General features: G+C 40.8%; 1 protein-coding gene across 9 annotated transcripts in view; it reads left to right on the top strand.

Annotated features, from left to right (window-relative positions):
* Positions 1-12,499, top strand: part of LOC116731262 (triple functional domain protein) — an 82,886-nt gene that overhangs the window by 61,912 nt on the left and 8,475 nt on the right. For 7 of the 9 annotated variants that reach the window (XM_032580931.1, XM_032580933.1, XM_032580930.1 and 4 more), the window contains 18 exons: positions 424-614; positions 1,065-1,166; positions 2,540-2,569; positions 3,919-4,061; positions 4,150-4,249; positions 4,351-4,594; positions 5,720-5,827; positions 6,369-6,562; positions 6,672-6,842; positions 10,012-10,107; positions 11,079-11,227; positions 11,302-11,368; positions 11,453-11,556; positions 11,640-11,709; positions 11,791-11,880; positions 11,973-12,065; positions 12,233-12,283; positions 12,373-12,450. In XM_032580931.1, the coding sequence (XP_032436822.1) occupies positions 424-614; positions 1,065-1,166; positions 2,540-2,569; positions 3,919-4,061; positions 4,150-4,249; positions 4,351-4,594; positions 5,720-5,827; positions 6,369-6,562; positions 6,672-6,842; positions 10,012-10,107; positions 11,079-11,227; positions 11,302-11,368; positions 11,453-11,556; positions 11,640-11,709; positions 11,791-11,880; positions 11,973-12,065; positions 12,233-12,283; positions 12,373-12,450 (2,081 nt within the window). The remainder of the gene's footprint in view (positions 1-423; positions 615-1,064; positions 1,167-2,539; positions 2,570-3,918; positions 4,062-4,149; positions 4,250-4,350; positions 4,595-5,719; positions 5,828-6,368; positions 6,563-6,671; positions 6,843-10,011; positions 10,108-11,078; positions 11,228-11,301; positions 11,369-11,452; positions 11,557-11,639; positions 11,710-11,790; positions 11,881-11,972; positions 12,066-12,232; positions 12,284-12,372; positions 12,451-12,499) is intronic. The other 2 variants (XM_032580936.1, XM_032580932.1) reach the window with 2 other exon arrangements.

The following is a 12,499-nucleotide window of genomic DNA, read 5'->3' as shown; positions in this document are numbered from 1 at the left end:
GGCAAAAACAAAAATCATATTTGGGTCACATTTGCCTTCTGTGTGAATGTAACCAAAGAGACTTAAAAAGACTTGAGATTAAAACTGAGAGTTATTTATTAGTCAAAGCTTTATTTCTTATGACAGAACTAACGTGTAAAATAGGGAATATTTGGCAAGACTTGAAACTGACTGTTCACAATGTTCCTGATTTATAGTCCAAACTATTTTGCAAAGAAATGAGTTCCACCTTAAGAAAACCTCTATTTAGCACAACTCTACCACAAACTAAAAATAAAATGCATCAAAGTTTCAAGCTTTAATGAGATAACATAAAAAAAAGTTGAGGAGAATGAAAGCGAAGTATGAAAAAAAACGTCTTCGACAAAACACTGATTAGATTTTAAAATGAGTCTCTGTTCAAATCGACTGTTTTCCCCCCAGGATTCGATGAGAACATCGAGTCTCAGGGCGAGCTCATCCTCCAGGACTCCTTCCAGGTCTGGGATCCCAAGACTTTGATCCGTAAAGGCCGAGAGCGCCACCTCTTCCTCTTCGAGATGTCTCTGGTGTTCAGCAAGGAGGTGAAGGATTCCAACGGCAGGAGCAAATACATCTACAAGAGCAAGCTGTTTGTAAGTACATGAGGACGGATCCAAACGGAGCTTTCAAACTTTGGTGCCTTTATCTCTGTGATTACAATCAAAGGGAAAACAAGACTTGAAACAGAGGTGGTTGATATGTATACACACATAGATTTATATTTAAAAAAATTATTTTGTTTTTGATTTTGAGCCACTAACTTGAAAACTTACAGATAATTTTGTTTTAGCCTGTAAACAAACTCATGTAAAGTCTTAACTCTCTGCAAAATCAAAAGCTAACTTTAGCAATAGGTTTGTAGAACATGCATGTAATAAAAACCCACATCCGGTGTCAGATTTGGGGTAATGAATTGCCACCTTTTACCCCAGGACAACTTTTTTTTTCTTGTCTCCACTTGGCATAAGAGGGAAATCATATCCAGCCTTGTAAAATAGGAACAACCTGAAACGTTTGGTGCGTTCTTTCTTTCCCTCCTGCAGACGTCTGAGCTGGGCGTGACGGAGCACGTCGAAGGAGATCCATGTAAGTTTGCCTTATGGGTGGGACGTACCCCGACTTCTGACAACAAAATAGTTCTCAAGGTAAGGAATGAGAGAGTTTCTCCTTTTTCTTCTGCTGACATGTTCTCCAGGGTTGGCTAATACAGTTGTAAGAGGAAGATGTTAAAAACTACATTGAGGAAAAACGAGAGGCTAAGATTTTATATATGTTATGATTTTGAATCACCTGTATTGGTCTAACCCAAATGTGTGGCTTTCCTTCTCTTTCTTTTTTCTCCCTTTTCTTTAATTTGTACGACAGAGTATTAGGGCGGTACTAAGAAAAACATCTACGATTTATGGGAGTAAAGTTTAAAATAAGTTGCATATTGATAATAGTCAGTATTACGCGAATAAAGGGATACTGTTATGAGAATAAAGTTGTGATATTATGAAAAAAGTTGTAATAATATGACAATAACGTCATTATATTACAAAAATGAAATTATGGCCTTTTGAGAGTAGTCGTACGAGAATAATTTCTAAATACAATGAGAAAAAAATTGTAATGCTACAACTTTTTTGTAGTATAACAAAAAGTTATTTTTGTAATAATATAAATTTATTCAATACGTATTTATGTAAGAATATGATTTCCGTCTCATACTTTTGTTGTATTTTTTTTCTTAGTCCCTGATGCTCCATCGTAAACTTGTAACGTTTTATAAGCTGCTGAGTTTTCTTTCAGCCCTCCTCTGTCTTCCTTCCTTCCTTCCTTCCTTCTTTCGCTCTGTCGTCTTTGTCCTCCGGTCAGATCAACTTTGTTCCATCTGTTCAAAAAAAAAAACCCCGCAAACACATCTGTAAACCCGGGGCTGTGTTTTCTGTGGATGTTTGTACATCTAACTCTCTATGTGGGCTGAATCGCTTCCACCAACGCTGGTGACACCGTCAGCTCATGAACGCCCACGGTCCCTCATGCCACTTCATCAAAGTAACACGTCGTCTCCCTGTTGAAGCAGAAAAACGATCTTTTAATCATCTGGACCCCCCCACACACCTCCACCACCCCTCCATTCATCTTCTGTGTGTTTTTGTTGTGGAGCTCACAGATGGATTAAAGTTAGCGTCCGCCGCTGGAACAGCATGAGCCCAGAAACCCTCCACACTCAGCTCTGTTACACACGTTCACTACTAAGCTAACCACTGACTAGTAGTCATTCAGTATGTGCGTTGAAAATTGTCTCCCCACACACACGCACAAACACGCACACACACTTTCCTCATTACTGTCTGCACATTTAAATGGCCATCAGTACTCTGTCAAAGGCAGATTATATTAATGTTTTGCATTTCTATCACGTGACTTCATTTCTTTTTTGTTTTGTTTGTGAGCGCATTAAAAAAAAAAATGTCCCGTATTTTTTCTTAAGCCAAATCAGTGAAATTCTTTATTCTATATTTTAAATTCAAAGCTAAGTCAGGGAGCCAAACATGGAGCAACGGTGAGTACAAACGATCCCACAACACAGCCCTCATCTGCTTCACACAAGTCTGCACGCTTCCTGTTTACAGGACGGCCTTGGCTGAATTTGTTGCACATCTTTAAACGGCGTACTGCTTCACAATCCTGGATACTAATACAAAAATCCTTGGCAGAAAGAATTATGGTTTTCCAAATTAAGAATTTTAAGTTTTATCTTTTTGTTGAAAAAAAATACTGATTCATTTTCTTTGTTGATAACTTTGTAACATCGATGTGTGCGGCTATTTCTGTAATATTTTTTGTCACTCATTTCAGGAAGTGAAACTCTTATAGATTCATTGCACAGTGAAAATTTTCAAGTTTTAATTTCTTGTAATCTTTTGCTTACGGCTTGTAGACCATTAAAACCCAAAATGCAGCGTCTCAGAACATTATGGAGGATCAATAAAAGACGTTGAGACATTTTGAGTTAAAGCTGAAGTATGTAATTTTTTAAAAATATATTTATAGTTTATATATTTGTTCACATGTTTGTTGAAACTGTCAGAATGTCATGACTGTATAAAATGAAAATCTGTGAAAAAATTGAGCTCCTCTGCTTTCCCCCAGTGCTCCAGGTGAGAGCTAGAAACAACCAATCAGGGCCAGGAGGCGGATCTTAGTGCTGTCAATCAGTCCATGTACGCGCTGCTCACCCCATCACCCCCTTTCCTCGCTCTCTGCTAGGATACAGCTTCATCTGAGCCTGTCATGCTCATCTGAGCCTTAGCATAGAATATGCTAACTAAGGCTAGTTAGCATAGCCACTGATGATGGCTGACGAACTGTTTTCCTGTCATGGTAACTTCTTCCCCTGCCATTTGCACATTTAGCAGTGCGTTCATGAAGATGATTGACAGCGCTATGACCCTCCTTCTGGCTCTGATTGGTTGCATTTCTTCAGACAGCAGAGTAGCTCAGGGAGGAGATTGATGTTTTCACACATTATCTGTCTCATATTATACTGTCCTGACATGGTTTTAACAAATATGTAAAAAAAAGAAAATAAGATTCATACTGCACCGTTAATTATCTGATTAAGGCAATTAACAGTAATTATGAGAAACCGTGAGTTTCTGATATTTAACTTATTAAACAAAAACTTGAAATCTTTCACTCTGTATGAAATCTATGAATGTAGCATTCAGAAATGTAATTTTGTCCCCCCAGATGTACCTGTAAATTTGAAAAATACCAAAAGTAAAATAAAGAGAAGTCATTCAGACTTGTGTGAAACGGAGTGAAATTTCATTAACAAAGTTTTTATTTTTCGTTTTGAGATCTCCCGCCAGATCTCGTTCAACATCTTCCTTTCCTGCCCTTTCGTAGGCATCAAACATTGAGAACAAACAGGACTGGATCAAACACATCCGGGAGGTGATCCAGGAGCGCACCATTCATCTGAGAGGAGCCCTGAAGGAGCCCATTCACATCCCCAAACCCAGCACAGCCAAGCATCCCAAAGGACGAAGGTAAACACGACGGGAGTTAGAGAGGGAAACATCTTTTCTCCTTCTGAGAACGATGGCAGTATGACACAATCCTGTGTTCTGTGTTCAGGGATTTAGAGGACTTGGACAGTCAGGGTGAAGGCAGCAGCCAACCAGACACCATCTCTCTGGCGTCACGCACCTCTCAGAACACGCTGGACAGCGACAAGGTGACAACACTCTGCACTTTTTAAAAATCAGAACAAAAAGAGTCAGAATCTGATCCTGTATCGTCCTATGAGAACTCTGAACGGGGTCTTCTCTTCCTCAGCTCTCCGGCGGCTGCGAGCTGACTGTGGTGATCCACGACTTCATGGCCAGCAACAGCAACGAGCTGAATCTGAGGCGAGGTCAAACCGTCGAGGTCCTGGAGCGTTGCCACGACAAACCCGACTGGTGCCTGGTGAGGACGACGGACCGCTCGCCGGCCCTGGAGGGCCTGGTCCCCTGCGCCATGCTGTGCATCGCCCACTCCAGGTCGTCCATGGAGATGGAGGGAATCTTTAACCACAAAGGTTCGGATCCGACCGCTGCAGTTCTGATCTGCAGAGATTTTCACATTCAGACTACAAGCTTCAGTGGTTTTTGTTTGGATCTTTATGTGATAAACCAAAAACGTGGTGCATGATTGTGAAGAGGAAGGCAAATTTGACAATTTTTCTTTAGAAACATCTTAGAAGTGGAGGTACAAACCTTTTATTGAAGAGTGGCAAAGAAAGCTGCAAGTTCTACTTAAGGTTTGTTAATCTAGAGCAGTGGTCCCCAACCACCGGGCCAATTGGTACCGGGCCGCACAAGAAATAATGAACTACTTCCAGATCTTTTATTTTGAAAATCCTAAACCGGATTTTACCGGTTACGTCTTGCGCGTCAAAATTGAGCCAACTTGCAGCAGAATGAGTAACAAAACAACATCGGAGTACTGCCCCCCACCCCATTCGAACAACAGCATCGGACTCGATACTTACGACGTTCCCCCTCTTCCCCCCCTCTCCCCTCCCCGGTCCGCAGCAAAATTGCGAAGGGCTGACCGGTCCGCGCAACTAAAAAGGTTGGGGACCGCTGATCTAAAGGACAGAGGAAAACCTGTGCAAGAAGTTCTCTGGTCAGATGGGACCAAAGCGGAACTTTCTGGCATTTGATGAAAAGCTAACACTAGAGATCCCTCCTAGCTAGGCCTGTCACAATAACAAATCTTTACTGGACCATAAATTCTCCCAGTAACTCTAAATTGGTGGGTTTTAAACCTTGAAATAAAGGAAGTCAGTGTTTCAGCACATTCACACTTTCCTGGAAGTTTGTTCCAGATTTGTAGAGCATAGAAACTGAATGCTGAATTGAAACTGAATTTTACAAAGTTTTGTCTCAGGGGTTCTTAATAACAAAACGCTCAATTTTACGAAATGTTTACGAAAGACTTTGACAGAAACAATCCACAATCATGTAGCACTTTGCCTCCGTCAGTCTTGTAGAAAAAAATCCTTTCAAAACACATTACAAAGGTGGTAACTTGATAAGATGTTACAAATTTCAGGGCGTATGAATACTTTAGCAAAGTACTGTTGCAATGTAATTCGATACTTTGAATACGCATACCAGAGCGTCTCTCTCTAAAGCGTCCTCTCCTCTGCCTCTCACAGACACTCTGTCGGTGTGCAGCAACGACTCCATCATGCCAGGATCTTCAGCCACGCTGCAGCCTGGTCATGGCATCGGCTCCCACAGCTCACCTGGATCCAAACGACCAGGTAGGCAAAGATTTTCAAAGATGGCGATTATAGCTCATGTTGTATGTAGGTCTTTTGCAATAAGCAATAAATCAATTAATCGCATCATTTCCATTTGCATGATAGATTGTTTTTCTATTTTGACCAAAATCTTGGTGATAAAAGCCTTCAGTCTGTCGCTGTGGTCTCAACTAGATCCTTTTTTTGTAAAACAATTTTGTGTACAAAGACTTCGTTTTTTGTTGTTGTTTCTGTTGTTTTGTTTATTTATCTTTGGCTATTTAACATGTCTTCTTGTTCCAGTGTTAAACGTTTATTAAAATCTAACCTGTTGTTTTTTGTTGTTTTTAAAAAATTATTTTGCCATTAGCATAATACTACATGAAAATGGTCTCAAAGCAATATTATCGATATCGCGAGAACTTCTGGGACGATTTATCGTACAGGAATATTTGTTATCATGGTTGTGTGAGTGTATTTCATGTTTTGCCAGAAGTTGTTTGACGCCGTGGTAAAACTGAGAGGAGTTTAACGTTGAAACTGTAACTTCTACGTTTCCAAGGTAACACGCTTCGCAAGTGGCTGACCAGCCCGGTGCGTCGGCTCAGCAGTGGCAAGGCGGACGGCCACGTCAAGAAGCTGGCCAGCAAGCACAAGAAGAACCGGGAGGTGAGGAAGAGCGGCGAGATAACGATGGGCTCGCAGAAAGACTCTGACGACAGCGCCGCCACGCCTCAGGATGAAACCCTGGAGGAGGTGGGTGGACACACACACACACACACACACACACACACGCACGCTTTGATTTCCATAGAATTAGTTAAGCAACATAATCTCACCACCGCCATTCTTGCGTGCATCTCAGAGGGTTCGTAACGAGGGCCTGTCGAGCGGCACGCTGTCCAAGTCCAGTTCGTCAGGCATGCAGAGCTGCGGAGAGGAGGAGGGAGAGGAGGGGGCCGACTCGGTTCCTCTGCCCCCGCCCATGGCCATCCAGCAGCACAGCCTGCTGCAGCCGGACTCGCAGGACGACAAGGTGAGGACAAGGAGACTCGGCCAAATCACCCAGGAGAGGAAGCTGGGATTAAGATCTGACCTGCTTCATGTCAGATTGGGATTTTCAGATTTTTGTAAAACAATAGTGACACATATGTGCATTATTATGTGCACAGCTGCTCATTTCCTGTGACCAGTCAGCGGTTCTGATACTAAACATCATTTAGCTTTGGATTTAAATAGTCATCCCAGAAAGCTGTCAAATGTAACTTTTTCTTTTTGTATTATTAGAAATGAAACATAAAAGTAATTGCCTTACTTGTCCCATGTAAGGAAAAACTCTGTTTTATAGAATGAAATGCTTTAGTTACGTTTACAGTGCCTAGTGAAACTGCAACAAATGACAACTTGAATGTTTGTTTTGTTGGGATCCCATGTGACAGACCAACACAAAACTGACAAGTAGAAGAAAACAATAAAACAGAAATGTGGAAAACAAAAGGGGGAGTTTATATTCAGCTGATGCCTCTAAATAAAATCCAGTGCAACCAGTTTCCTGCAGGAGTTTGCTGATATGTAAACAATAAGTTACAATAGTTCTATAAAGATATCAGAGGTTTTTAGAGAGCATCAGTAAACAGCTTCATGGAAACCAAAGCAGACTTCCACATTTAGCTAATGTTGACTATGTCAAGAATTACTTTTATTATTTCTTTTAGTTTGTGTCTCAGATAGTTGGCAGTTTTAAGTTTTCATATGAAAAATCTGCATTTTTTTTTTGACTGCATGAGCATTACTATTTGATTCCTAAAATGGTTTAAAATGTCTTACATTTCAGATATTTAAAACGTTTACACTCAGTTCTTTCGAAACTATTCACACCTCTTGAATTTTTTTTGGTCACCTTACGATCATAAGCCAAGTATTTTATTGAGTTTTCATGCCATAGACCAACAGAAAGAGAGGCATCACAGTAAAGTTTTTATTTTTATTTTTCACAAATAAAATGTTAGAGTTGTCTCGTATCTGTGTTTAGCTAAGCTGAGTAAATCCCAAATGACCACTGTATATTATCTCTGGTTGTGTTTATTATTATTATTATTATTTTGCATTCTGCTCCAGTCTCAGGTCGTTTGGCTCCAACCATGTTGCTATCAGCTCCCCCACATCATGATACTGCCAGAATCATGTCATTGTAGTCGGGGTGTTTTCAGGATGATGTCCAGTTAGTTTTTCTCTTCATGTGACGTTTTGCATCATTCCAGATCAGCATGTTTATTTGAATTTTCTCTTTCCAAAGTGCTGCTTTGTCTTGGTCTATCACATAAAACCCAAATGGCAAATATTAAACTTTAGGTTTATGAAATGACAAAGCAGAGTTACACCAGATGTAACTCTATAATATTCTGTACTTTTGGTCCATTGTTTTAAACACTTTTTTTTTTTTTAAATGAACTTAAGCTGAGTCCATCTTTCGCTAAGACGTCTGATCTGTTTATCTCATTTCCCTTAAAATGTCATTTTCTGACGGAAATAAATCAAACCTTCATGTCATGCTGAGCATTTTTCTCTTCCTATTCTGCCCTGTCTTTTTTTAAAAACAAAGTGTTACATTTTAGGCAGCAAAAGACTAAAGCAGATACTCTTCTGACACTAATTTGTGTTTCTCTTTTGTTTTGTTTCCTGGTTGTATTGTTTGCTGTTTGCCATGGCGTAGCATTACCTTGATTTATGTCCTGTCTTTGCTTTGTCTCAGTTTCCATATCTCTCCATCTGAAAGCCTTGCTCTTCCCCTTCTGTCTCCTCCCTCAGTCTGATTCTTTAATTCCTACTTTTTTCCTGCTCCTTCCACTTTAAAATGCCCTTTCTAAAGCCTGTTCTTTTTGAGGGGAAATGACTTCAAGCTTCTTAACTTCTTTGTTTGTTTTTTTAAACCACTCTGGTTAACTTTTGTACTTTAACAAACTCATAACATTCCTGAATTCCTTTAGTTCTTTTATTTCCTCGCTTGTTTGTTGTTGTTTTTTTTTTTTTACTGTAACTCTACGGTGAGCGGGTTAGGACAAACTGTAAATAAATAGAGAGAGGACACATGTAGCTCCTAACTCTGAGTGGAGGGGGCAGCGTGGAAGTTTTTTTATTTTTCCCCTTCAGCGGTCAGTTCAGAGTCGAGGGATGCACTGCCTTATTTCTGCCAGCTTTACAATGCCTTGAGCATGCTCGACTTGCACTTGAATGCAGCGTATTTGTGCATGCTTTAAGAAGCCGCAGCAAGGGACGACAGACGCTTAGGAAGGAACGAGCGGCTCGTAGGAAAGCGGGTCAGGTCCCCCCACCCCCCACCCCGTCAGCCTCCTCTCTAACAATCTGAATAAAAGCCACGCTGAAATGAAGATTCAAACCCCCCTCCTGGTCCCACCTCCTGTCATCCCACCCGACCAATCACAGCTTCCCGTCCGTCACCCTCCCTCCTCCCCTGCTCGTCCTCATTCCCGCTCTTCTTACCTTATGTGCGTTACCTCATTACCCATGCAAGTAATTGGCATCTCTAAATGCTGGCGAGGCCAGAAGGGCGCACATCACAGAAAGGGTGAGAGTCTCCTGAACTATATCTGCACAAACACATCCATGAAACCTCTTTCATCCTCGCTGACGGCATTCTCTCCTCCATAACAGGAACACGACAGAAAACCTCTCTTTGCATTCAGATTGCACTTTTTTTTTCTCCCCACATTCTTTCTATCAAACCTTGAATGATTTTTTTTTTCCTCCTTCCACATTTCTTTTATCCTTCCGCCTCATGTTTTCCCTTCTCCATTTATAGTTTTCTGAATTTCACATAAGTTTCCTTTGTTTTGTTTTTTTTTTTTTTTTTTTTTTTTTTTTTTACTTTAGTTTTAAATGTAACTCCTCGGAAACGTGGAGTTTCACCAATTAGAGGAACCTCCTCAGATTATATCACTGATTTTTTTTTTTTTTTACTAAACCTGGAAAAAAAAACATTCACAAAAGACAACTAATATGCATTCAAGTCATTAAAAACTGACCTTTGACCACTAGATGGAAGGCATTTTCTTTGCTGTCCATTAATGGATTTCTCTAAATTGAGAATTAGAATTAAAATCAAGAACTACTGAACGAACCCGAGCACACAGGCTGCCACGTTCTCACGGCTGTTCTGCTTGCCTCCCCTCTCTGTGGCTGCTCAGACGTCATCCCGTCTGTCCGTCCGTCCGTCCAGTTCGGAGACGCCCAGTGCCGCCGAGTTGGTGAGCGCCATCGAGGAGTTGGTCAAAAGCAAGATGGTAGGAGACAGACACACACCGTGTGTGCGCGTGTGCCGACATTCACAAAAACGGCTTCGTGGTCATGAGTTTAGGCGCAGCGTCCTCCACAGTTATTGACATCCTTCATACTGTACAGATATCCGAAAAGCAGTAATCTCACACTGAAAATGTAAAAACCTGTCTCTCATTTATTCAGTGTGGATACATTTTTACCATAAAAATCACCTGCCCTGTTTTTGATGCTTCAACAATTTCCATAAAACAAAAGTGATAGAAACCGTTTGTTCTTACATTTAATTGATCGATCTATATCTGGTCCTCTGTCTCTCTATACTTCTCTCTCTTTCTTTAGTTTTTTCTTTATCTATTTTCATGTCTCTCTCTGTTTCTTCTGGACTTTTCAACTTTTTAGTGTTACGTTATCACAATGAAACTAATTCATTACAAGTCTTTTCACCAGGGATGCACTGATATGAACATTTTGGCCAGTCATTATCCAACCCTAATATTGCTATCATGGCTGATAACCAATATTTACCAATATTATATATATATCCACTAAACCTTTGACATTGTAAAATGACCATCATGCTGACGTTGCTTCTTTATTTGCAGTTAAATCCCGTGCTGAATCACGATCACTGTCACACGACCAAACAAATACCACATGACCAAACTCGTCCTCCAGAAACAACAAGATGGAGATCAATATCGCTTGTTGACATCAAATCAATTTTATTTATTAGATACCGATTTGTTAAAAAACATCTGCCGATACCGATGTTAGTGCCGATATATTGTGCATCCCTATTTTTTTTCCATGCCTTCATCAGCAGCTGCTATAAAAATGAACTTGATTAACATCAGTGCTCATCATTTGAAAAATCCTGTAAAATAAATGTATATTTTAGAACTATAATCAGTTGAAATGACTCCAGCTGACCTGTATTTGCATTTTTTTTCCCCCCCGTTGTTGCGTGTGGACGCAGGCTCTGGAGGACAGGCCCAGCTCTCTGTCTGTAGAGCAGGGCGACAGCAGCTCTCCCTCCTTCAACCCCTCCGATAACTCCCTCCTGTCCTCCTCCTCGCCTGGGGAAGAGATGGATGAGCGCAGGGCCAGCATCGTCAAGAAAAGACAGTAAGTGTGCTGCTGTCTAACACAAACACACGCTGACTTCTCTCTTCAGCTGAATCATCTTGTTGTTGTTTTAGCTACGTTCTGCTGGAGCTGGTAGAAACCGAGCGAGATTACGTCCGGGATCTGGCTCTTGTTGTCGAAGTGAGCGCGCTACGTTTCTTTGTTTTCCTTTATGCCGTGTATTCAAGCTTATACATATTTTTTTCTTTTGTCTCCATAAATAAGGGCTACATGAGCAGGATGAAGGAGGAGGGCGTTCCCGATGATATGAGGGGGAAGGATAAAATCGTGTTTGGAAACATCCATCAAATCTACGACTGGCACAAAGAGTACGTCAAATGCTAGAATACAGATTTCCTTCTGTTCAGTCGACAGCTAAATAACTAAATGTTTCTCTTTCCCTTCCACTCAGTTTCTTCCTCAGGGAGTTAGAGAAATGCTTAGAAGACCCTGACAGACTGGGACTACTGTTTCTCAAACAGGTTTGTCATTTTTACATTTTTTTCTAGATTAAAACTTTGTGTTTGGGGAATTCTGAAGTCTTCTGCTTGGTGTTTTCACAGGAACGCAGATTAAATATGTACGTTGTGTACTGTCAGAACAAGCCCAAGTCGGAGCACATCGTGTCAGAGTACATCGACACCTACTTCGAGGTAAACGGTGATTTAGCTAGAGAGGCATCAGATGTAGACAGCTTTCAAACTCTGAGAACTCAGTTTTTGTTTGTTTTTCTTTTAAAATGAAGGATCTGAAGCAGAGGTTGGGGCACCGGCTGCAGATCACAGACCTTCTCATTAAACCTGTTCAAAGGATCATGAAATACCAGCTGCTGCTCAAGGTTAGTCCTTACTGACCCAGCAGAGGGCGCCGAAACCTCGACTCGGCTTACAGTAGATTCACTTAAAAAACACCTTCATCTCTGACTTCGCTGAGTGTGTTTTCCGAAGTCAAACATTACCAATGTTTTTGTCTTTTGCCGTAACATATTTGCTTTGGCTGATTTAGGATTTCCTCAAACACTCTAAAAAGGCTGGACTGGAGTGTCCAGATATAGAGGCAAGTGACTGAAAGCTTCTTCTTGAACACTTAATTTAAAAGACAATCTTTGCTTTTCTAAAAACATTTTTCATTTCCACCTCTTGCAGAAAGCAGTGGAGGTCATGTGCATCGTGCCAAAAAGGTGCAACGACATGATGAATGTTGGTCGGCTTCAAGGATTTGATGTAGGGAAAATTTCATTACACAACATTGCCTCCCAAAAGTTTCTTTTGG

This window comes from Xiphophorus hellerii, chromosome 13 (genome assembly GCF_003331165.1).
Source record: "Xiphophorus hellerii strain 12219 chromosome 13, Xiphophorus_hellerii-4.1, whole genome shotgun sequence".
NCBI classification, from domain to species: domain Eukaryota; kingdom Metazoa; phylum Chordata; class Actinopteri; order Cyprinodontiformes; family Poeciliidae; genus Xiphophorus; species Xiphophorus hellerii.
This window is presented reverse-complemented; position numbering and strand designations above follow the sequence as displayed.